At 54.5% G+C, this 23,801-nt stretch overlaps 12 protein-coding genes across 12 annotated transcripts; 8 read left to right on the top strand and 4 right to left on the bottom strand.

The window, feature by feature from the left end:
* Positions 1-212: 212 nt before the first annotated feature.
* VTJ04DRAFT_603 (uncharacterized protein) lies at positions 213-2,035 on the bottom strand (the record flags this gene model as incomplete). Its single annotated transcript, XM_069364208.1, has 2 exons — positions 213-821; positions 896-2,035. The coding sequence occupies 2 exons, from the start codon at positions 2,033-2,035 to the stop codon at positions 213-215; spliced, it is 1,749 nt and encodes a 582-aa protein (XP_069223213.1).
* Positions 2,036-2,644: 609 nt separating this feature from the next.
* Positions 2,645-3,984, top strand: VTJ04DRAFT_602 (uncharacterized protein; the record flags this gene model as incomplete). Its single annotated transcript, XM_069364197.1, has 2 exons — positions 2,645-2,691; positions 2,760-3,984. The coding sequence occupies 2 exons, from the start codon at positions 2,645-2,647 to the stop codon at positions 3,982-3,984; spliced, it is 1,272 nt and encodes a 423-aa protein (XP_069223212.1).
* A 310-nt stretch (positions 3,985-4,294) lies between these two features.
* VTJ04DRAFT_601 (uncharacterized protein) lies at positions 4,295-4,721 on the top strand (the record flags this gene model as incomplete). Its single annotated transcript, XM_069364186.1, has 2 exons — positions 4,295-4,466; positions 4,531-4,721. The coding sequence occupies 2 exons, from the start codon at positions 4,295-4,297 to the stop codon at positions 4,719-4,721; spliced, it is 363 nt and encodes a 120-aa protein (XP_069223211.1).
* An 864-nt stretch (positions 4,722-5,585) lies between these two features.
* On the top strand, positions 5,586-7,344 carry VTJ04DRAFT_600 (uncharacterized protein; the record flags this gene model as incomplete). The annotated part of the gene is made up of 3 exons (XM_069364175.1): positions 5,586-5,857; positions 5,921-6,240; positions 6,356-7,344. 3 exons carry the CDS (start codon positions 5,586-5,588, stop codon positions 7,342-7,344), a joined length of 1,581 nt encoding a protein of 526 aa, XP_069223210.1.
* A 1,768-nt stretch (positions 7,345-9,112) lies between these two features.
* Positions 9,113-9,506, top strand: VTJ04DRAFT_599 (uncharacterized protein; the record flags this gene model as incomplete). Its single annotated transcript, XM_069364162.1, has 2 exons — positions 9,113-9,154; positions 9,252-9,506. The coding sequence occupies 2 exons, from the start codon at positions 9,113-9,115 to the stop codon at positions 9,504-9,506; spliced, it is 297 nt and encodes a 98-aa protein (XP_069223209.1).
* Positions 9,507-9,560: 54 nt separating this feature from the next.
* On the top strand, positions 9,561-11,505 carry VTJ04DRAFT_598 (uncharacterized protein; the record flags this gene model as incomplete). Its single annotated transcript, XM_069364151.1, has 3 exons — positions 9,561-9,802; positions 9,863-10,212; positions 10,376-11,505. The coding sequence occupies 3 exons, from the start codon at positions 9,561-9,563 to the stop codon at positions 11,503-11,505; spliced, it is 1,722 nt and encodes a 573-aa protein (XP_069223208.1).
* A 704-nt stretch (positions 11,506-12,209) lies between these two features.
* Positions 12,210-14,164, top strand: VTJ04DRAFT_597 (uncharacterized protein; the record flags this gene model as incomplete). Its single annotated transcript, XM_069364140.1, has 5 exons — positions 12,210-12,231; positions 12,299-12,343; positions 12,416-12,515; positions 12,584-13,605; positions 13,677-14,164. 5 exons carry the CDS (start codon positions 12,210-12,212, stop codon positions 14,162-14,164), a joined length of 1,677 nt encoding a protein of 558 aa, XP_069223207.1.
* A 366-nt stretch (positions 14,165-14,530) lies between these two features.
* On the bottom strand, positions 14,531-15,724 carry VTJ04DRAFT_596 (uncharacterized protein; the record flags this gene model as incomplete). The annotated part of the gene is made up of 1 exon (XM_069364130.1): positions 14,531-15,724. One exon carries the CDS (start codon positions 15,722-15,724, stop codon positions 14,531-14,533), a length of 1,194 nt encoding a protein of 397 aa, XP_069223206.1.
* A 573-nt stretch (positions 15,725-16,297) lies between these two features.
* Positions 16,298-18,679, bottom strand: VTJ04DRAFT_595 (uncharacterized protein; the record flags this gene model as incomplete). The annotated part of the gene is made up of 3 exons (XM_069364119.1): positions 16,298-18,440; positions 18,497-18,575; positions 18,640-18,679. The coding sequence occupies 3 exons, from the start codon at positions 18,677-18,679 to the stop codon at positions 16,298-16,300; spliced, it is 2,262 nt and encodes a 753-aa protein (XP_069223205.1).
* A 974-nt stretch (positions 18,680-19,653) lies between these two features.
* Positions 19,654-20,313, top strand: VTJ04DRAFT_594 (uncharacterized protein; the record flags this gene model as incomplete). Its single annotated transcript, XM_069364109.1, has 1 exon — positions 19,654-20,313. One exon carries the CDS (start codon positions 19,654-19,656, stop codon positions 20,311-20,313), a length of 660 nt encoding a protein of 219 aa, XP_069223204.1.
* A 51-nt stretch (positions 20,314-20,364) lies between these two features.
* On the bottom strand, positions 20,365-20,583 carry VTJ04DRAFT_593 (uncharacterized protein; the record flags this gene model as incomplete). Its single annotated transcript, XM_069364098.1, has 1 exon — positions 20,365-20,583. The coding sequence occupies one exon, from the start codon at positions 20,581-20,583 to the stop codon at positions 20,365-20,367; it is 219 nt and encodes a 72-aa protein (XP_069223203.1).
* A 708-nt stretch (positions 20,584-21,291) lies between these two features.
* Positions 21,292-21,741, top strand: VTJ04DRAFT_592 (uncharacterized protein; the record flags this gene model as incomplete). Its single annotated transcript, XM_069364087.1, has 2 exons — positions 21,292-21,442; positions 21,524-21,741. The coding sequence occupies 2 exons, from the start codon at positions 21,292-21,294 to the stop codon at positions 21,739-21,741; spliced, it is 369 nt and encodes a 122-aa protein (XP_069223202.1).
* Between the last annotated feature and the right edge of the window lie 2,060 nt (positions 21,742-23,801).

Raw genomic sequence — 23,801 nt, 5'->3', positions numbered from 1 at the left:
GTGTGGATGAGGTTATAGACGGTGATGGTGGTGATAGGTACAGTTAGAGGAGGAACTATTTCAACTTGCTCTTGGTTTAACCCAAGTGCTTTCGAATTACCCTGACCACACTCTAACTCCTAATAATGATTCAAACCGGGTGCATCACAACCACAGTCCGGCCCCAGCGCTCCTCGTAACATAACTCTTCCTCCCTCATGACCTAAGCTCCCCTATCTCCTTCTCCCCGCCTCTGGCCACGATTCAACCGCATCCTCCACCTCCTCCATAAACGTCGCCGCATTATGCACCGTCGTCCCTCCCAACACAACCCGAACGCCAGGGCTGGATGCATTAACCCCCGCCACCATCTTGGCCTCCTCATACGTAGCACCCCCAATGATGAAAACAATAATATCCTGCGGCTTGTCACGCGTGGTGCCCCCACCCTCGACAAACGGATACTGAGCCTCGCGCAGCTTCCCCTTGACGAGCTGGTGCAGCGTCGTCTCCAGCAGCGGCGAGTGCTGGGTGTAGACGTTCTCGACGCCCTTGAGGCCCTTAAAGCGCGACCCGGCCGCGCTGAAGAGGCCGGTCGATTCGAATAGTTCTGTGATGCCTGACCCGCCTGACGTTGACTGTTGTAGCGAGCGCTGATACGTCAGGAGCTTGGAGACGAGGGCTGCTTGGCGCGCAGACACGCCACCGGCCGCGGTCAGGAGGTCGATCAGCATGGGGAGGGAGTTGGATGGGTGCTTTGCGTAGCGTAGGGCGTAGAGTCCGACGAGGTAGACTTTGTTCTCGGGGGTGACGGAGGGGTTTTGGATGAGTTGTTGGATTTTCTGGAAATTGTTAGTAAGTGTACAAAAGTTGAACAAGCCAGATTATGTTGGGGGAAGGATGAAGCAGATGGTACCTTTAAATCAGCTGCATGGTTGTCGTTGCAAGCAATGCTCTGCTCGAGCTCGCTGACCTCAAGGAGGTTCTCGGTGCCAACCCGTCTGCTGAGCTCCGAGACGAGCGTGACGTGTTTGCTGACGTTGCCCGAGAGCTTCCGGAACTCAGGGTACTCCTCAATGAATCGCTTCATGTCGGCAATGGACTCGATGTTGGCACTGTTTTGTGTCTTGGACTGGTACTGCTCGACATAGTCTTTGATATTGCTGCCGAGGTCGCCAAAGTTGAGGTACATGTTCCTCTTGAAGAACGGGTCTTGGTCCTGAGAAAGCACAATTTCCCTGAGCTCCGGCCGAACATCGGGGACGCTGCTCAGGTCGACACGGCCATTGTTGATGCCGAGCAGATGGTGTACCATCGCCTGGTATGTCCACTGCATGAGAAGTGGGGTGATGGGATCCTCCCTGCGATCCAAGATCAAGAGCAGTGGCGGTGTGTCTACCTTCCGGAAGTCAAACAACTGGTCTTCCTGGGTCATGTAGTAGCGAATCTCGGAGGCGAGCTTTTTTGCCAGCGGACTGTTCTTTTGGTAGCGGATTAAGGGCTTCTTTTTGAGACTGAGGAGGACGGCAATTACGCCCTCTGTAGCGCGTTGCAGCGAGTCCGTGTTCCATGTGTCCGGGTTGCCGCTCCAAAGACGGTGCATGGGCAGAGACATGTTCAAAGAGAAGAGGTCCGGGTTGATGACGGCATAATCCAGAAAATATTCCTGGACCAGCTTGACCACCTCATGATCATCGGCCTCGGCCAGGCGCTCCAATGTCGACTTCTTGACGACGTTGCTGAAGAATAGGTGGTACTCGCCATATTTTGGTTCTCTCAGCTCGTCGATGAGAAGTCCTATGGAGTCGGGATGAGGGCGCACGAAGCAGAGGCAACGGAGATGGCGCATCTTCTCGCGGTTGGGGTTGTCCAGGCGATCCATGAGATATACCTCGTGGTTGAGAAGCGTCGACTGCGTGACGGCCGCAGAGATGAAATGCAACGTCTCCCTGTCAAGCAGGAGGATCTTCATCTTCGCCGACGGCGCACCCGTGGCGCTCTCGCCGGCTGTCACCATCTTGGTGACATAGCCGGATGAGGCCTGCACAACGTCCATTGTTGGTGTCCTCTTTTGAGACGAAACAGGGGAGTCTGGCGATTTGGTTGATGAATCAATTAAGCGGATGGACCAGGCACGTCAGCGAGGAACCAAGTTCCTCTCACACATCACCAGAATGGCGATGCGACATGGCCGTCGCCCCCTTCAACTAGGTCGTCTCCGCCTGAAACTGAGGTGATTTTCGTGGTAATTTTCTTTCGGGCCAGTCTCATCAGCCTCTTTTGAGCTGTTGCGTTGATGAGGAGTATCTCGCTGGATGGGAGGTGGAGAGAAAGGCATCCATGCCTGTGACTGAAGGGACTCCGCTGTCAGTGGCCAGCATTCCAGGGGATGTTGCTCGGGCTGGCGTCCGCTGAAGGTGCTGCGGTGGATCCTTCCGTCCAACAGCTCCAGCAGAGGTAAGTAATCCCCGATAAGATAAGGATGCCCACCGGACCGGACTTGGCCCCAACGCGCGCCATGCCCTGGGATGAAACCTCGAGAACAAGCATGGGAGGTGGATTCGGCAAATTCCTTGGTCTCCACAGGTGATTCCAACGTCCAACACAAACCATACTGGTCCCTTCGTCGGGCATAGGATGCAATTGATCACAGAGAGTGGCCGAAATGGATAGTATGGTGCAAGATGCTTGTCCAACCAAGTCGGAACCGACGTAAGTTGTCCTCCCCATCTCTGCCTAAAGACTGAACATGCCGATTCGGGCGCTGACGCGTGACGCAGACTCTCCTTCACCCAGGGGTTTATCCTGGGCCAGCTCTCCATCGTCCTGTTGATTGCTGCCTTCATCAGATTTTTCATCTTTGGCGAGCCTCCTTCACCCGAAGTTACTGCTGCGATCCGCGCCAGAGAGCGGCGATCACGAACCCTCGCCCACAAGAAATCCATCCTGAGTCTCAGAGAATCCAACAGCCGCCAGCAGGGCCCGCAGCCAACCCTCACCAAGAAGAAATCCAGCATCCTACGGTCGAGCCCTCCGACCTTGACGATTGGCGCCATCCTCGATAAGACATACTACAAGGTGGACAGCCACCAGCCGGAGAGTCTGGACTGGTTCAACGTCCTCATTGCTCAGACTATTGCCCAGTTCCGCAGCGACGCCCAGCACGACGATGCCATCCTCACCTCACTCACCAAGGCCCTTAATGGCCCGTCACGGCCTGACTTTGTCGATGAGATCCGCGTCACCGAGTTGACTCTCGGAGAGGACTTCCCGATCTTCAGCAATTGCCGAATCATCCCAGTGGATGAGGATGGACTCGATCTCCGGGCCGACAAGGTCTTTGGTGCCAACATGGCCACACGGGATGGTGTGCGTCTTCAGGCCAGGATGGACGTGGACCTCAGCGACATGATCACTTTGGCCGTGGAGACGAAACTGCTCCTGAACTTCCCGAAGCGACTCAGTGCCGCCCTTCCTGTGGCCCTGGCTGTCTCCGTTGTGCGCTTCAGCGGCACGCTATCCATCTCCTTTATCCCAAGCAACCCATCTGAGAACACGCCAACGAAGATGACCTTCACGTTCCTCGACGACTACAGGTTGGACTTTTCTGTCCGCAGCCTGCTAGGAAGTCGTTCACGCCTGCAGGACGTGCCCAAGATTGCCCAGCTAGTCGAGTCGCGACTTCACCGCTGGTTTGACGAGCGTTGCGTCGAGCCGCGATTCCAAGAAATTGCACTTCCAAGCATGTGGCCACGCAAGAAAAACACGCGGGGCGGCGAAGAAGCCATTGCAGACGCTGAGCGATCCGCAAGCAAAGCCAGGGGTATGGAAATCGCCAGAGAATCACGAGCCGAAGCCGCGGGAGACAGTGACGCTGAGGTGGATGGACGAACTGATAGGACCAACGAATCCTTGAGATACCGACGCCGCCCACGGGCAGAGGATGCCTTCTCCGTTTCCAGCTCGATGCCTGGGGCAATGCCAGATCTCGACATCCCTACTTGATACTGCACGTGGTACTGAGCAATAAAGTCCATGCAGCTCTCAAAACATTCCACAGCAGCATATGTCTGGAGAAATTTTTTCATCCCGCCGCCAAGCACTGTAAGGCTGGAGACACGCAGTGGGAGCATTCCTCTTGGCGCTCTGTTTCCTTGTTGCATTGGCCATGATCGCCTGTAATCCTGACGATCTGATCCGTTATCATGAGGATTACGCAGCTGCTGAGGGTCAACCCATCAACTTGATGGAGGAGTGAATAGGTATTCCGCCCGTCATTTGGCGTTCTTCGCCGCAGGATTCTGCAGCAACTCGCATGGCATGCATTATGCATGCACTGGTACTGTCCGCATTTCCCGATCCACACATCAGCGATTGTGCCAAGGCTCTGGAATTTTCTCCTTCATGGCAATTGCAGCCATTTTCATCGTGGCGATGGTTTACCCTTCATATGCTCTCCTGGGGGAGTTGGGGAGATCGGGCAGGGGGTACGTTCGCGTGGTGTGCACTGGGATAGAGGAAGCAATGCGGATATTGACATAACATTGGCAGGGAATATTGAGAGCCGTGTCGGCCTTTGCTCGCAAAGACAAAACATGAAAAATGAAAACCGCAAGGAAGAGCATGAAGCAGTTGACATTGAGGCTCTCACATGGTCGGAAGATCAACCCTCATGTCCGGGTTCAGAACTTCTCCTGTTCGGCATCTTTCCGCGGTACATACATCTCGCCTTTGTCGCTTGATCGGCCAATTGGGTGAGGCTTGTCAGCCCAACTGCAGAGAAGTGCAACTTAGGGACAAGGCCACCGGTGAGACTTCGGCGATCATCGAGATTCCGCTTTTGGATCACGTTGGTGGAGGCGGCCAACCTGAAATACTCCATTCCATCGTGGCGATATTTTGTCCTCATACTTTCACTACGTGCCTGCCAACTCGCCTAGAAAGAGTACTTAAGTATCCTGAAGAAATCTGGAGCTTGATAACACCTCGCCATGAACCACAACATTCTTTACCCCGTCTCGGCCTCGCAACAGACCGATCCGATCCAAGCCTTCATTCTACCCATTGAGAAAACAGTCATTCGAGTGTCAACGACCAGCATCCATCTATGTCTGGAGTATCCTCCTCCAATTCGGGGCAGGTATATTTGTGAAGCCACTCACCCCCTTTCCCCTCATGTGTCCTTCCTGCTCAAGCACACCCAGCCAGTTCTTATGCACTGTTTCTACTAGAGATCAGCCTGATGACCAACAATTGGACCTCTGACTGACCTTCTCAGATGTTGGGTCGGAGGCTCACATACCCAATCTTCCGCTTTTGCCTCAACGACCCGGACAACGACACGACCACGCTCGGTGTCATCAAAAGCAGAGAGCGCCAATTGTCCTTGGTTCTCATTCAATCACCGCAGACCAGCGCCAGCGAGACGTCTCAGGGGGCAAAGGCCGTCCAGGCGCTTGAGCAGGTGACGATTTTTTTCCATTCGAAGAGGTCCAGGCGAAAAATTCAGAAAATAAACCAGCTTCTCCTGAAGGCCGTTGCTCCAAAATCCCCAAAGGTCCAACTTCAAAGCGACACGGATCGAAACCAACCCCTGTGGGCGAACGATGAGCTCCCCGCGTCTAACAGACGCCCCGTCTTGTTCCACTGGGCAGCACCCAGCAGCCCAGGAACAGAGAGCGACCAGGACAACTCCAGCAACATCCGAGAGTGGCGACCAGGGTGTTGAGAAGGAAGAGGGCGGACCGAGCCCCAAAATTCAGAGCAACCTGACTGTGGGTACTGAGTACATGCTCCGGTGTCCTTACTATCGTCCCGATCTCGGTGTCGACGACCACTGCAAAGATGCATGGCCTCTGTCAAAGAACAACTACTGGCGGTAGGTTGAACGCATTGCTCCTTCTTTGAAACCAGGATCGTCTAACTGCCACCCCTGGGGCAGTGAGCATATTTGGAAGTATCATGCGTTTAGTATGCGATGCCACAGCTGTCCTACGAACTGGAGAAGATACACGAAGCAGGAGGCGGCCGAGCATAGGGAGTCTCACTCGTGCAAGGAAGAAGGCAGATTGCCTGAACGTGCCGAGGGCAAGCGTTTCCTCTGCATGTCTCGGGAGACTGAGGAGAAGTGGGAGCGTCTTAAGAAACAATACCCCAAGGACCCGGACTGGAACAGTTTGAAGAGCAAATTCGGACTTCAACGAGCGCGTTGCGAACTTGAGATCCGACTCCTGACTAAAGAACGTCCACTAGGACTGTCAGGTATGTGCGACACCCAGGCCTCGCGTCGTTCGCCCCTTGTCACCGAAGACAATGAGGCCTGCACTTCGATATTGGCCAAGCGATTTCTCAGATTGGTTGACCCGGGACAAAGCAGCAGCAACCGAGGGAAATGGGGCTCGCAGAGCCGCGAAGAAAAATGAGTCAAACAGCTCATCATCCCCGGCAAAGACACATGGAAAGGGTCGACCTGATCCCTCGTCGGAAGGCATACGGGGTCGTTTGAAGAGGAAAAGAAGCATGTCAAATGTGGCCATTCCGGAGAAGATCCCAAGGCAAAAGCTTGACGTACCGACAGCTTCTCAAGCAGACACGATTCCAGCCTACAGCCCCGATATGCCAACAACTGCTGAGGTAAAGGAGATAACAACGCAGGACCTCGGTCCTGCCGGCGGCGCGGATAGGTCTTTGGACGGGGCTAGCGATGTTGCGAAAACGAAGAATCCACGGCCTGGAGACGGAGCCGCCGTCAATGCCGAATCAGGATCACTTGAAACGAAACAAGAGCTCGGCGAAGCGTTCGATGATACTGCTGCGCCAGAGGAGACATCCAACACAAGCGCCAACGATGTTTTCCCGGCGGTCTCTTTCGAGCCTGGAGAGATTCTTCATGGAATCCAGGGCGGTCCAAGCCAAGAGGTTCACATCCAAGACCACGAAGATGGTGACGACATCCACCTTAATCCTACGCCTGACATCGCCTTCGATGAAGTCCCAGACGAAATTTGTTTCGAAACCTCGAGTCCGAATCTCTTGTCCTCAGAAGTCCCTCACGATGGCTTGGAGGATAGCTACTTCGAGATTTTGAAAGCTCTAACGCCAACCATGACCTCGGGCCCAACAGCCAACACGGATTCAACTAATGTCTACCGTCCCGGCACAGAATACGATGTGGAACGTGGTCCCAACACTTTCTTTGGTTACCAACCGTCCAGCCCCTCCAGGGATACCGCTGATTCCCCTTCTCATCTTGCTGCCAGTGGGAACAAGGTGGTTGATGCGAATACCCGAATTATTGATCGTAAGATCTTGGCTGAGGGAAGAGAACAGGAGTGGTTGGACGTCCATCTAGGTTTTTCTCCCTGAGGCATAGTTAGCGACTGCACTCGGATTTGGAAGGGATAAAGGTTTCGATTGCTGGACTCAATGTCACGAGCCACTTGGGGCTAGAGTTTTTACATTGCGATAACACTTATATTGTCGAAGGCAATACTATTTCTTCCCTGGCGTTCTCTGGTGTTGCTTGGGTGCTCCGCAACATTTGGCTTCAAACAGACCCGCTCGCCCCTGAAGCAAACAAACAAACTGGGCTGGCTGCACATTACAAGCTCCCTCCTATGCACTGGATCGTAACGCCGCATGCTACATCGACTGGTCCCGACCTGAATCTGGCTGTCTCTAGATTGCATTCTTGATGATCTCGATGCCTACAGAACCATGTTCTGCTACGGGTAGAGTCAGGAGAACATTCGCATCTGTTTTTTTGTCATTCAGCGAATGGGGTCTTATGAAGGAGAGCTGACAAGACAATCGTTCACGTCGGTCTTATAATGATGTCCGTTTTTTTTGGGGGGGGGAGGGGGCGGGGTGACTGATGATGTACCTATTTTCCTATGAGGGATGCATTTCGGACCGTAGGCAAACGTCAATCCGGACCGTAGCCCCACCAGTTTTACACACACAACCCTAACCCGTAGTTCCTCGCTACCACCGAGCCATCAACACCGCGAACATCATGGTCAAGAATATCGAACTCAATCGCCCTGTAGTCGCCAGATCGCTTGGGAAACACAATTGAATCGAGAGGCTACGGCCTTTTTCAAGGTCTAACCATATAGGTACGTAGACCCGCTACCCATAATACGCCCCAAACACAGTCGTCTTTCCACCACTCTAATCTTACGTGCCTACGTCCCGGACGAAGGCTCAAGCCCTCTCTGCCTTGCCCTCCCCTACCTTCCCTGCCTTCCCCTATTCTCTCCAAGAGCGCTGGCGACGGCGGTAATCTGTAGTTCTTATCGTCGTCGTCGTCTTCATATGTACGGGTTAGGGTTATATATGGAGATGGTAGGGCTACGGTCCGGATTGACGGTTGCCTACGGTCCGAAATGCATCTCTCTTTCCTATTTTACTCACTGATGTTTCAGCGTACATCCAATAAACTTGGAGCCAAGGAGAAGCGAGCAGCCCGACAAGCGTACGCTATATGATGTTTTCATAGACATGCACTCTTCTAAATGCTTTTAAGGTACGCAGGTAGGCAAGCTACTCAGTACCTGGCCACGGATACAGACGACATGCTCGACAACATAGACATTGAGAAAAACAAAACTCGAGAAATCGCCCCGAAGAGAACAATCGCCGAACCCACCGACAAACAGCTTTCCTCGGGCCATTGATGGATTTTGAGTACCAATAGACCGCCCTTCTCTCACAACACCAAGGTAAAGTGAACTGCTCATATCCACAGACACATGTCTCCTTGGCGCATGGCCGACTGGGAGCTGCGGTGACAGCTGGTCCAGTAGGATGGCTTTCTGGCAATGATGGTGGCCCAATGATATCTCTGTAGATTGTGAAGGAGGGTCAGGGAAGAAGCTTAATGGCGACTTGCGGCGTGAGGCTCAGCCACAAACCTCATCGCTGCGATCTCTCATCCGACTCTTAGTAGCAGAGACAGCATCTCAATCGCTGCGATCCCAGAGTTCAGGAAATGTATTAAACGGGTTCAAAATGGCGTATACCATGACTATGGGTCTCTTCCCATTCCCTTTGAGTTCAGGTGAAGCAGAAACCGACGAGCCTCCTCATGCTTAACTGAGGGATCACCTCTGCAGAGCTCGTTCTCTCCTCAATGTACATGTCCGGGCTTGAGAAATCCTCGTTTGAGGAGCAGGTATGTGGTAATTCTCTTCGGTTGATTCTGTTCCGTTGCATTATCCTCCGTCTCGCCTGATGGCCGAGAATGACAGACATGTTACTGACTTCAGCAGCGACTCAGCGAGAAGCGGCTCACGTACCCAGTTCTCCGGTATTGCAGCGACGATTCTGACAACGACACAACCGCCCTCGGCCTCATCCACAGCGCCCAACAGCGCATACTATCGTTGTCTCAGTCGGAACCTTTCGTAATAGAGGTCATCTCTCACGGCAGTCGCCACGAGTCTCTGGGTGAAAAGCTGGTGACGTACTTTCACCAGAAGCGTTCACAGCAGAAGATCAGCAAGATCTTGCAGGGTCTTTGCTAGGTTCTCTAGCCAAGGCCAACCACTTCTGGTATCGTTGGACTGGGACTCAAAGCCATGAGCTTCTTCCCTTCGAAGCCTCCGGACCCACCGCTTAGAGAGCTGCCCGGGAATGATGGGCAGGAAACGAACCTGGGACCGGAGGAAGTGTCCCTGAGATGGCTGGGTAGTCTCCCACCGTGGATGAAGTTCGAACCCGGATGGGTCCGACGCTGCTGTTATTATGATCAGAACCTTGAGGTCAAGCAAGGCAAAAAACACCCCTGTGCCACCGCCTTTGGAGAGCTCAGATTGTTTCGGTAAGAGACTTGGCTGCAAAACCAACACCTGGCCTCACCTACTGATCATTTCTACGACAGTGAACACATCAAGCGATATCACTCACGCCACAACCGATGTGAGACGTGTGGGTTCATCTTCTTTCCCAGTCGGGAGGATCTCGAGGATCGGAAAAAGAAGCACACCACCAAATGTGGTCAAGACAAGAACTCGGCTCAGTGTCCATGTTTGCCCCCGGATGTTGAGGATGCTTGGAGGAAGCTGATCGAGCAAACCGCCAACTGTCGCCGGAGCAGCCAGACTCGGGAGAATATATTCGAAATGGTGGACGGGTTCCATATCTACAAGCAGTACGGCGACGTTCAGTGGGCAGAATATGCGGCTGAGATGAGCATCTTGTTGAAGGCCCGGGGGACTCAAAACAGCACGGGTGAGTTTTCAGGTATACATGGTCCTTTTTTTTTTTTTNTTTTTTTTTTTTTTTTTTTTCCCTTCACCCGCCCTCCCTCCGCGCACCCACTTCAACTTTACCTTGATCACTCCAACAATACACCTATATTGCGGACATGTCGGGCTGACAACACATCTCTCAGGGCAAAACACCAGTGGCCTGTTGGCAAACGCATCACAGTCCCAGAGTCACTCCGAGAACGAAACTTCGCCGCCACTTGCGGTTGTTCTTCACCAACATCCTGAGCACCCTGCCCGTCAGGTTCCTTACACATCGGGTGTCCACCTACCAGCCATCCAAGACCAACGCCACCAGCGGCCTACTGTTACCCCACGACGTGTATCTCTACCGCCGTCTGCTGGTGGCCCATCGTCCGCTGCTCTCCCGTCTTGGCGTATTACCGGCCAGGTCGAACTAGTCGATTTGGAATGGGTTCTTTTGAACATAAAGCTGGTCTTGAGATTCAAAGACGATCCACGCGTCGCTGGCGAGATGTTTGAAATGGACAAACAAGCCAAGAATGTGCGTCTTCTGGTCTCTCAACGTCTTCAACTCCAGGGTAAACGCCAAGCAAGCCGATCCCCTCCTCTGCCTCCTGGGAGGGAATCCTGCTTCAAAAAGCCGATACTCAGCAGTACTCAGCAAGAGGCGATCTCAACTACTATGGTTCCAAACGGTGACATTGGAAGGGCCAATCCGAACCCCCAGGGTTTACACAGCGAACCCTTCTTTCAACCGCTCATCCGGACCTCTCCAACTCCCGTTACGCCACAAAACATCAACACTGGTCCTGCGGCCGGCGTCGATGACGTCCGGACCGTGCAGCAGGCAGATGAGTCTAATGGATCGTCGTCAGAGGACCCAGATTCAGCGCCACCAGCCGAAGGACTGCCGTCATTGACTCACGGCACAGAAGTCACGCCGACGTCACTGGAGGATAATAACCAGCCCCTTGCTGGTCCCTGGGAACTGGGCGCATCATCCGGCGAGGAAACGATGTCTTCTGATTCTCCGGCTGCTACTAAGGAAGGACTCAAGATTTACAAAAGCGACGAGGACGTTAAGAACACATTCCCCGACGCTGATAATCTCCCGGAGAATTTTCCGCGTGAATTGGACAATACCGATCTCGACGATACCAATTTCGACAATTTCAATTTCGACAATTTCAATTTCGACAATTTCAATTCCGACAATTTCAATTTCGACAATTTCAATTCCGACAATTTCAATTCCGACAATTTCAATTTCTCCTTTAGTCCACTTCTCTAGAACTGAACGTAAAGGGCCACGGAATGAAACCGGGGGGAAGGGGGGCGGTTGGATGACCCGAGGCAGAAGTAGGCTCCTTGAAGCCTCGAGGCTTCGTCTTTTTCAAGTTTGTTCGTCTCTTTCTTCCTCTTCATGTTGTTTGGAAATGTTGTCGTTGAGGGGGTCTTGGATCATAGACGTAGTACGTTGTTGTCATCCTTGGGGCCGAGAACTCGACATCTACTTAAGTCTAGTCATTGAATACTTCTGTTTGAGCTTCTTTTTCGGGCGGTTGATCCGAGGTTTATGCAAACCTGGAAGATGTCAGTCAAATGCTCCAAAGGTTCGGGTTAGGGCTGCCATGGGGCTTGAATGCCAAGACCACGTGCTGCCCAAGACATTCTTGTTGGGTGATGTCACGCAGCAGCAGAACTCGATGGATTTCCAGACGCTGTCTTGGCTTTCTGCATTGTCGACCTTTGCGTTGGGACTGACTCCGTGTCACCTCCTCGACAATCCCGGCGCCATCTTCTACAACTACGCTGGCCGACTGGATTTCCCAGTCCCCACCCTCACAAACGAGCCAGCATTCTTTTTCCTTCCTGCGCCGAGCCGGGATTTCTTCGACAACGATTGCTCCCGTCCGAGTGGGATTCTGTCCAGCCTGATGAACCCGACACTCTCCTGAGGTGCCTGTCGCCACCGCCGCTCATTAAGTCGCAAACATGATTCCATTTATACATAGGCGTATGTGCATTGTGAGCTGCCATGACACCCGCTGAACATGGCTGACTTGGTGTTTGTTTCGTTCCAGCTTTCGTCTACCTGGGCGACAAGCTCGGAGCCGGTCCCGATGAACGTATGACTCTACCTCGATCCCCGATGTTGCTCTTCAGGAAGCCCGTCTGACTGTACCTTCGCACTCCCCCAGTCAAACTCATCTTCTCGATCCTGCTGTCGTACCCCCTCGCCGGTGTCCTGAAACGAGTCCCCGATGCCCGTCCTGCCTACAAGAACCTCTTTTCGATCAGGTGTGTCCTGATTCCCTCTGTCCGCACCGAGATCTATCCCAGCAGCTGTCTAATGGATGATGGTCCAGTATCTCCATCTTTTACCTTGTCGGACTGTTCGATCTTTGGGATGGCTTGCGAACGATGCTCATATCCGCCGGCGGCGCTTACGCCATCGCCAAGTACCTCCGCGGTTCCCGCTACATGCCATGGGTCGGCTTCGTTTTCCTCATGGGCCATATGAGCATCAACCACATTGCGCGCCAGGCCGCTAATAACCCCCGGTCCGTCGATATCACGGGCGCCCAGATGGTCATGGTTATGAAGCTTACCGCCTTCTGCTGGAACGTGGCGGATGGTCTCCTGCCCGAGTCCGAGCTATCCGACATCCAAAAGGACCGCCGTCTGACAAAACTGCCAAGCCTGCTCGATTATGCCGGCTTTGTTTTCTTCTTCCCCAGCATGCTTGTTGGTCCGGCCTTCGACTTCGCCGAGTACCGCCGCTGGCTTGATACTTCCATGTTCGAGGTGCCCGCCAACATCGACCCGTCGAAGAAACCGCGCACCAGACGCAAGCGCAAGATCCCCCGTAGCGGCAGGCCGGCCATGCTCAAGCTCATCACGGGTCTCCTCTGGATCTTGTCCTTCCTCAAACTCTCAGACTACTTCAGCCCGGGGGCCCTGCTTTCCGACAGCTACCTCTCGCACAACTTCATTGTCCGCACTCTCATCCTTCACATGGTCGGCTTCACCGCCCGCACTAAATACTACGGCGCCTGGACCATGTCTGAGGGAGCGTGCATCCTCGCTGGGCTGGGATACAATGGCGTCGATCCCGCCACGGGCAAGGTTTTGTGGAATCGCCTCCAGAATATTGATCCCTGGGCGGTCGAGACAGCCCAAAACACCCGCGGCTACCTTGACGCGTGGAATATCAACACGAGCAAGTGGTTGCGTAACTACGTCTACCTGCGTGTGACTCCACGCGGCAAGAAGCCCGGCTTCCGCGCTACCATGGCCACGTTTGTCACCTCGGCGTTTTGGCATGGCTTCTATCCGGGTTATTACATGACATTCGTCCTTGGTGCATTGATTCAGCAAGTTGCGAAGCGTACGTTTACCGCTGCTCCTCTCTCTATCTTTCCCGGACGTAGCAGCCCTGTTACTAACATACCTCTCTAGATCTCCGTCGCAATGTCCGCCCCTTCTTCCTCGATCCGCGGACCAACCATCCCTTGCCCACGAAGAAGTACTACGACTTCGCCTCGTGGCTGGCTACCCAACTCGCCTTCTCCTTCGCCGTCGCCCCCTTCCTTATTCTCGAGTTCCGCGGCTCCGTTCGGGCCTGGTCGCGCGTATACTTCTACGGCCTTCTGGGCACCATCGCGCTCATGGCCTACTTCTCTATTCCCGCTGCTAGGAAGCCGCTTAAGAAGAAGCTCGAAGAGCGGGCGAAGGCGGCCGGTGTGAATGTTGACAAGGATGAGAAGAAGGGGAAAGGAAAAGAGGAGGATAAGAGGAGGAAGGAGTTGCATAGATCGCCTGCCTCGGACAGCTCGGATAGCATTCTCCAGTCAAGGACGCCGTTGTTGGGTATCACGCCGGATTTGGAGACCGAGTTGAGCGAGGCGATTCACGAGTTGAAGGCGAGGAAGGGGAAGGGGGAGTAAGTTGAGGTACCAGAACTGGGTAATTAGGGGGTGAGGCGGACCGACCGGTCGATTTGTTTCCAGCGTCAATTGCTTTCAGTTTTGGAGTTTAAGGTGCAGGGCGATTGGCGTGGTCTTGGGGGGGAGATACCTTGGCTGAGACAACTCTTTGTAAGAGTGGTGGTGTGTTTGGATAGGATAGACGGGTTGTGCATAGCATCTAGGAGTTGGCGATACTTGGGATGGGGTACATACTTCAAAAAAGAACTTTTGGCAATGCCCCGACAACACATCAAGAACCATCCAGATTTCGACCTGAGATTCTGGCATTCATTCAACCTGGAAATGGGGTTTACTATTTCCTTGGACGTCCCATTTTACTGCATCTCAGTATCGATACCTCTTCAACTCCGCAACCACCTCCTCAAACCCCTCATAAGCTCCCAACCAACACTTCAAAATCAACCCCCCCAACCTCCCCAGCGAGGTCGCCTTCTGATCAAACGCCCCAATCCTATGCTTCGTCCAAATCTCGCCCCTCGTCAAGCCCTGGTGCGGCTCCCGGCCCGTCAACAGCTCAAACACCAGCGACCCAAACGCGAACACGTCCCCCTTTTTGCAGTTCCTGTCGCCGGGGTACACGTACCCGGGACTCGACATCTCGTAGGGCAGCGTCGACCCGTCCATAGAACTCCCCGTGAAGTTGGCCACGCGCGCGTTGAGCTGGGCGTCGAGCAGGATGTTGCTCAGGGTGAGGTTGCCGTGGATGACGCCGCAGGCGTGGATGAAGGCCATGGTCGAGGCGATTTGCAGGGCCCAGAGGTGTTTTTGGGCGCGCGTGGCTGTCACGGGTAGAGGGAGGGGAGGGACCGCAGGGGGGTTTTCGTCCTCCTTTTGTCCTGTTCCAGGCGCGGTTGGAGTCCCGGTTTCGGTCTTAGTCTCAGTCCCGGTGTCAGGCTCTGTCGCAAGCAACTTCTGCTGCTGTTGCTGTTGTTCCTGCTCCCCGCCCTCCATAACCTGACTATCCCCCGGCACTGTCACCGCAACAGCTCCATCCACCTTCTTCTCCTCCCCCTCCTCCCCATCAACATCATCAACACCCCCTCCCTCCTCCTCCTCCTCCTCCTCCTCCTCCTCCTCCTTCTTCTTCTTCTTCTTCCTCTTCTCCTCCTCCCGGTTCGCAACCCGCGCCCTAATCTCCCCCAACACCCTCGCCCTCTCCCGGTGCAAATACTCCCTCAAATCCCCATGCTCGGCAAACTCCAAGCGTGTCCCCGTCCCGTAGCCGTTGGCGCACTCGACAGGGCCGCAGTAGCAGAGCAACCCCTCGTGGTAGCCGCGCGCGACGAAGCGCGAGTAAATGGCGCGCTCGGCGGCGAGGTCGGGTTCGGAATGCCAGGGGGGAAGCTTGATGATGGTGTTTGTCTGGGAGGGGTTGGGGTCTTTGAGGAAGGGGAAGGCGGCGAGGCGGTCGAGTTCGGTGGGTTTGTAAGGGGGGGAGGTAGGTTTGTTGAGGTGTTGTTTTTGGTTGGTGATGGTGGTGGTGGTGAGGGGGGAGGTGGTGGGTTGGAGGAGGAGCATTGGGGGGATATTGGTGGTTTATAGTAGATAGTAATGATTCTGGTAAGTCAGGTAGGTAGTGGGAGAGGGTGGGTTGGTATTAGTAGTAGTAGTGGTGGTGGTGGTGTTTAACAGGTCGGTGGTGGAGGAGCCTGTCTGGCTCGACCCAACGATGCAGGTTGCCCTTAAGATATGAAAACGACGGGCCCTGGCAGCCGCCCACGTGGGTGATGCAGGTCAGCATGCAAGCTGGGGGCTCTGTGCGTGCAGCAAGACACATGGCAACTCCCCGACGGAGATTCTGACAAGGATGGTTCAGATAGGGAGGGGAGGGAGCCAACGGTGGAGAGCCTTGCGCTGTTTGAGGAACCCCTCTTGGGTTATGAACTTGTTGGACTCTTCCCAACTTTCGTCGTCGCGATGCCCCACACAAACCAGGCTCAACGGATCGTATTAGACTTCCTGGGAAAACAACCATTAACATAACCCGTAAATATCATCATACCTCCATCCCTGACGCTATCATGGATACATCAACTCCACTGAAAAACTCCATATCAAAAACATACACCCTTCCCAACCCCCACCCCCTCATCAATACTGCCACAACACCCTATGATAAATCACCCTCGACCCCAGCATCTTGTACTCATACCCCGTGATCCACGAATCGTTGGTAGGCAGCTTGGCGAAAACGCTCGCCCCCTTCCAAACCACCACCTGCTCATCCATTTCCCTCGCCGACCTGCTCACCAAGATCCTGTCTGCCAGATCCGGCCGGCGCATCTTCAACCTCTCCTCCAAGAACGGTGCAAAGTGAGGCACCTTGGCACCGCCGCCGATGACCATGATGCTCCCCAGCAATTCGCGCACCTTCTTCTCGTCGCCCTTGGCGGCGTGTTGGATAGAGGTGAGAATTGCCGTGTCGAGCGGCGCGATGGGGAGCACGGAATCCCGCTCAGTAGCCAGGTCTTTGAGGCTGCGCTGCTGGGGTTGCTGCGATTGGGAGGGATTGTCGAAGGAGGTGCTGGGGATGACGGAGGTGCCGTTAGCGGGGGCAGGGGTGCCGCCTGCGCGGGCGCTCGGGGCGGGGCTGCCACCGAAATCGCGGGAGGAACCGAAGACGTAGGGAGGTGGAACCGGCGTGCTGGTGCCGTCAGGCGCGGGGGAGGGGGCTTTGGAGGTACCCGGGGTGCCGGCGGCATCGCCGTTTCGGGAGAGGAAGCTGAGCGCTTGGGTGCGGTCCTTGCTAGGTGTTGCAACGTCGGCCGGGGCGTTATTGGAAGCGCTAGCAGGAATGGTTGTTTCCAGCACAGAGGGCTGGATGGTGGCGAGGATGGCTAGCTGGGCAGCTGACCCTGGGTCGTCAGGCTGTTCGACGTCGTAGGCGTTGTATGACCGGTCGATGAGCTTCCTGCGCCCGCGAAGCTTGGTTGAGTTGTCGAAGATGGACGGATCATAGAGGCCCATGGGAGCGAGGATGACCTCGTCGTAGTATTTGAACTGATACTTGCGTGTGGGCTGGTTCGGGGCGCGTAGGTGGAAGTCGGCGAGCTGGACCGAGATATTGGCTTGCGACAAGGTGCAGTACTTAATTTTGAGCTCTTCCGCGAGCAAGAAATCGTAGCGGTGGCGCAGGTTGATCTCCTGGTACGGGAAGTTGTCGTAAAGCATCATCTTCAAGAAGGTTTCGGTCAGATCGTAACCGCCATACTTGAGGTTGATGCGCGAGTCCTCAATGCAAAGACCGTCCTCCACGCACGTAATCGACGTCTTCTGGGCGCCAACATCCACAACGCAGGCTTGAGTGTAACCCGCGCCGAAGGTGGCAGCCATACTCTCCTGGATGAACGACACGCGGCTGAACTCGAAGAGCTCGATGCACAAATGCAACAAAAGCTCAACGTAGCGCTTGTCGTAAAGGTCAGGGATGATGATGACACAGCTGTACTGTTTCCAGTCGGCCTTGCGCTTAAGGCCCAACTCCCAACGGAAGGTCCGGTCAAGCAGGGTCTCAAGGTCGTTGAACAAGTGCGCACGGGTGTCGTAGTCGTCCTCGTTCAGCCAGCCGTGCTGTATCGGCCACCACACGCGGTACTTGGGATTGGAGTCATCAGGTACCCGCAAGGCCTGCTGCCCGATGAAGACCGGGGTGGACGAAGGCTCGTCTTCCTTTGGTGGAGCTTTTACGTCGGTCCACTCGACTTGGAGAGGGTCGTTGTGCTGAGAGATGATCTCGGGCTCGGTTCGCCGATTGAAATTGACGACCAGGTCCTTGGAGTTGGGCAGCACCTTGCGCTTGTTGGCGCGCATGTCGACCTTGAGGTCGTTGCACATCTTCTTGTACTTTTCTGACCATTCCTCGCCGTGTTGCTGGTCCATGCCGCGCGCTTCAAACTGCCGACGCGGCAGGGCTTCGTGGATCTCGGATTCGGTCTGTGGGTATCGGGTGGCCAGCGCCATCGGGATCGTCTTGGGTAGGGCATCGCTCGCAAAACCAATTCGGAGGTTCTGACTCCCTGGGTGGATGACGATGATCTTGGAGGGGTCTGTGAAGGCGGTGGATGGTGGCGGCCCGTCGTCTTGGAGGTCTTCTTCTGGCAGAGGAACTTCGCCATTGGCGGCGGCCGCATTCATGGCGCGATCGCGGTCTTTGGCATTTTGGACCAGCCTCTCTCGGTTCGCCTCGGCTTGCAGTCGATACGAAAGAATCTGATCGTCGCGCTTCATGTAATCCCTAGGAAGCGTCAGGCAAGACTGTCTATCACCGAAGAGATCCGGGGGGCATCTCACGTGTAGTAGTTCTTCTGGTTGATGGGCTGGACATCAGGCCAGCTCGTCTGCTTCATGCCATTGTCGGTGCGTTCGAGTCCTGGGCGGAGAGATGTATCGTCAGCATCACTGCTCCCGGCAAGCAAAAGGGACTGAAGACTGACCTTCCCGAAGGAGGACGCGGTCGCTAACTTTGCCCACCATCCTGCCAGTGTTTTGCGATCAAATATGCAAGATTGGTTGCGTCGAGGTCAATAAGTCGGTTGGGGCTGCAATCCAGAACCGGTTGTGTTGAAGGGATCTAGCAAGCAATCGGTGGATTTCGAGGACAATGGTTCGGGTTGTTGAATATCGACAGGATGGTGGGTGTTGTTTGGGAGTGGGCTTCGGGTCTATATTTATGCGAATTTGAGATTCATCTGGGTGATTCTGGCAAGAGCGTGGGCCCCTCTTCTCGTCATAAGGATTTGGTGAATCGGGGGTCGGTTGCCGTTGTGTTTGGGTTTAGGTAGGTTTTGTGATGTTGTCTCATCCAAACCCGCCAATTGTCGCCGGCACGCCGACACGCTGCGGTCAGAGTCCCGCGACGACCCAGTCCTTGTCGCGGGCAGCACGAGCAACAGCGGACTGCCAAGAAGGACGCTAACCATGGATGGATCTCATGTGGGGCCTGGCACCCAGCATCGCTTTTGGGATTCACAAGCACAACCGGGAGACAGAAGACAATGACCCGAAGCATACCATTGTCGATCCAGTCAAGTCGAAAGTTGGTCTATTGCTATTTTGCCACTGCATGGCTGCAAGTACCGGGCGGCCGGGTCACCTGGTAGAAATCCTCAATTATTAAGTACGCCCTTTCCAGCTGATGCCAGCAGCCAGACACCTGCCAGGCGATGACGTCGCCACTTACACCTGACTGTGCCAGGCAAACAGACGAGAACTAGTCAACATCAACCTTCAATCATCCGGCCACGTTGTCTTGCTTTGTATACAAATTAAAGTATTTTCCAGTTTCTGGTTCCCTAGAGTTTTGTTGATTCAGTGGAAATATCATCTCACCACAACTTATAGAGCTACCTCTGCATTTCCTTTCAGTCCTCTCGATTTGATTCTCGTCACATTTGGGGAAATACCAGCTACCTGATCCAACAATCTCACCAACCAAGAAAACCGTCGCCATGCCGCCCATTCCAGTTTACACCAAAAGTCCCATCAACCCAGCTAAAGCGGCATCATCAACACCACCTCCATCAACGGCCGCAAAAGACCAGCCCGCAGACGTCCCAACGAGGACGTCATCTCCACCAATTCAACCGCAACTCAACAACCCCAGGACAGCCACAGCTACACCAACGCGCACCATTCCTCTCGACCAATCTCCACCGCCTCCACAGCCTGGAGCCGTCCCCCGGCTTCCTCAGGAAACCCAAGCATCATCATCACCATCAATGCCTCCTGCACCACAGTCCATAGGCGTCCCAGCGCCAGCAATAACCGCCGCGCCAATCTACCCACCACCGCCACAGCAGCTCAACATCCCCCCGCCGCAGGTACCGTACAACCAACGCGGAACCTCCACGGTCCCCCCTGCGCCCGCGCCCGCGCCTACGGGATCATTGTCCAGTCTTCCGTACGGACAGTATGGCGGCGGTGGCAGTGGCGGGGCTTATCCTTCCCCTTACCAAGGAGTTGGCGGGGTTTCTGTGCAGCAACAGCAGCAGCAGGACGAAGACGAAGGAATTCTGGGATCGGCCATGAAGCTGGCCAAGGCTGCCGGGCAAAAGCTGGCGGAGGCGGAAAGCGAGGTCTGGAAGAAGATTAACGGGGAGGGGAATTAGGGGATAGAGAGGATGAGGATCGAAGCGGTTGTCACCATCTATCGTCGCTGATCATATCACGGTTAGGTGGGCTGGACCTTCAACAGCTGTTTGCGAGGGTATTGCTGCCTGATGATGCCGGGAGCAAGCGAGGCGATGAGCAGAATCTATTGCTTGCGCCTTGTGATGGCTGTGTCTTGGGAAACAAGAGCATAATGGTTTGGAAGAAATCTGCTGTTGTGTCATGAGCGGTTGAGGGACTACAGTGTGTGCTAGTTGATATGTTTTCATGTCTATGGCTCGCTGAGTGAATATCACCGCATCGTACGCAAATTGAGCTAGGTAGTAGCATTCATCTCAAGCTTGTTACATCGGTCAAAACAATCTGGCTATTCATTATCTGCTCATCCTGAAGACTGTCGGTCAAGTTGAGTTCGTGTCATGTATCCATCACGATGGTAAAAATAGCAAAAGCTCACCGGCTAGCCACCTCTCCCGGTGAGAGGTGGGTAGCCGGCTACGAAACTCCCCCTTGGGTCGTTTACTTCGGGCCTCACCCCCGATATCTGGGGATTACTTTGGGTTCGGCCTTTTGCGTAACTGGCGAGTCTAGAGTTCAAGGCACACGCGGTTTTTATTTTTTGAGAGAATCTCCTAACGCCTCACATGCGAGTCGAACTCGTGGCCTCTCGGTTTGGCTCTTTTCGCATGAGAGTCCCTCGCCGGGGAGGCGAGGACCACAGGAACTGACCGTTGAGCTACAATGGCTGGTTCCTGTGTCGTTGAAAACCAGAAGTACAAAATTTGCTTATGTACTGGCACTCACCTAATCTCTCTTCTAGTTCTTGTTAAGGCCAACTTAACATCATATGGACATTGCATTCCAATTGTTACTTTGGAGTTGCGCGCCCTTCTCTCCATGCTGCCATGTGGTCACCTACAACTTGACGTCTAGACGAAATCCCAGCCACACCTGACTCTCCTCCATCAAAGCCTCCCATGACCCGAACCTCCTCCATCCGGTACCCCAAACATCCCGACAATGCCTCGAGTCCAAGGCCAGCCAACACCAGGTTCGCCACCAGGCAGCCTTTCAAACTGTCCAACCGGACCTCATCCCGGAGATGTTTGTACGAGCGTGAGAACGTGTGTAAGGGAATCGTGTCACATATGTGCCGGGTTCTCAACGTCAACATTGCTCCTTCTGGTCTTTACTGTCTCTGCTGTGCAGTACCGTTCCTGTTCCGATCCGCCGGAGCACGCTCCCCAGCCAAGGTGGACTTAGTCATGTCCACCGCTCGACTGGATACCGACTGCTCGGCACAGCCAACCCCGTCCAACCATCCCCTCATCCCATCCTTGATCTTCGCTCGCCACCTCACTCCGTCCGATCTGTCCATGGAACTGGGGTCGTCCGACTTGACAGGCTGTTGCACATGGCATGCATGAGCTCATGGATAAAAGTGAGCCTCGGATTGCCGCATGGATAGTACCATCGCTTGGACGACGGGGGGAATAAAGGATGAAACGAGATTGAGAAACAATAGAAGGCAGAAACCAACATGGCTGCTGATATCACCACTCCGTCCTATCGCTCCTATTGATGCTATGTCGTTCCCAGCTAGGCTTCCAGTGAGCCTCGATGTTCCTGATATCGCAGGTTCCCGACTCTATTGTGCACCTGAGTTAGACCACACACCGAGGTGAAACATCAAACTTTGTCATCGATGATCAACATCCGAGAGGAACCGAGTCATGGCAGCCCTGTGGAGGAGATGAGGTGAGGAGACTTCGGGAGGCTGTGCTATTTGCCAACATGATTATTCCTTGTAGCTACTGTGTTCAGCTTTCGCTGTCCGGATGCTTCTGGGGTAGCTAGAGGCCCTATCCACAGCTCAGATCGGAACTTCCCTAGTAGTAAGTCAACCAGGATACCAAACCAGTGCTATCCCAACTCTGAAAGACATGTCACGATTCGTAGGATGGAGAGAGCCCTATTGGGTCCGTCCCAAGCAAGAGGCGAGAGAAGTTCACCCGCTACTTTGGGCCTCAAGGGGAAACTGACCAGCCGCTGAACTACCTACAGTACCTACCGGGTTGGAACTTACACCCTACCTCTACGGAGAGCATATATGCCAATAGCTGGGATTCCGAAATGCCGATGTTTGCTCATCCCTGCCAGACCTTGGTTTTGGCACAGCACTTACATAGCAACCAGCCTGACTCGGTCACACAAGGAGGTACTCCAAACAAATGCTGGATCCTCGAGTTTCTGCCTGCCAACGATACTTCCCACACATGGTCATATCAAGTCTACGCCGCAGTTGCTTAGTACACACTATCCTTCCCGTTATCTTTGTTTCTTTAATAACGACTCCCAGTCTCAAGGGATTCGAGATATCAACAATAGTCGGTGACCCAATCGGTCGGACGATGTGGCACAGAAAGTCCACCTCCCCGTACAGGCTTGCCCGAGACCCCCTTCAGCTTTCTGCTTGGGGTCGCTGGGGTCCCCAGTCGCCCAGTCCCCCGGAATTTTGGATCTTGGTATTTTCTTACCCCGCTCGACAGGTAGGTCCGAGCCAGTCTCTCGGAGCTCTGGGGTTGTGGATATTTCATCACCGCAGCTAGAGAAGCTCCATGACTGGGAGGCTTTGGTGGCAGGTGCCCGTTGATGTGTAGATAGGTGACGACAAACGCTGTGCCACGTCTGTAAGCTACGCCATGCAGGCATGGCCAATGCTTGGCCATCGCACACCACAAGCTTGCGTGTACCTGCATGCTTGATGTCAAGCAGCCTGGTATGTCTCTGTCTCTGGGTAGCTGGACTTCTCCCAGCCTTTGGCCCAGACCTTGGCTAGAGATTCCTCTACGTCGTACACACATACGAGCATACCTGCGTAGTACCAGCTTGTCAGGACAGGATCCAGCCCATTCACATCCGCTAGGTATGCGTAAGACCTCTATGCCCGGCCTGCTGTGCCACCGGCATAGCGAAGCCGGGCTGACAGGGTCCAGCCCGCTGTCGAGCTGAGACGCTGTGTGCCGACCCGGCTGCATGGGACTCTAGCTCCTCGCTGGGGTTGACTGGCTGTGGGCGCAAGACGCTGGGACGGCCCGGACGTGGGTGCGTGAGGTAGGGTACGACCTAGCAGCAAAGACATGCCAAACTTCAGAGGGAATAGCCAGGCTGTTCGTTGTCCGAGGAAGCCCTGTCACCCGTCACGGGAGATGTGAAGTGAACAGGCATCTAGGTAAGAGCGGAAGACCAACTGCCGTTGGTCTTGTCTTTCGCGGGGAAATATGGCCGGACTCAGTAATCGCGGAAGAACCAAGTCAGTCCAGCAAAGGTAAGGCGTCCGTTCTTCTCCCCGCGCGCGGCTTCGGGACACCTCTCGAGCTGGCGTAGCTTCCTGCCAACGGAGCAAGTCTTCGGGCGCTAGTACCGGTATACTAGACTCAAGTAGGTATACTACAGACGTTGACTTACTGGTTGACGTACGCCGGGC

Source organism: Mycothermus thermophilus, assembly GCF_041956435.1.
Source record: "Mycothermus thermophilus strain CBS 625.91 unplaced genomic scaffold VTJ04scaffold_1, whole genome shotgun sequence".
Lineage (NCBI taxonomy): Eukaryota > Fungi > Ascomycota > Sordariomycetes > Sordariales > Chaetomiaceae > Mycothermus > Mycothermus thermophilus.
This window is presented reverse-complemented; position numbering and strand designations above follow the sequence as displayed.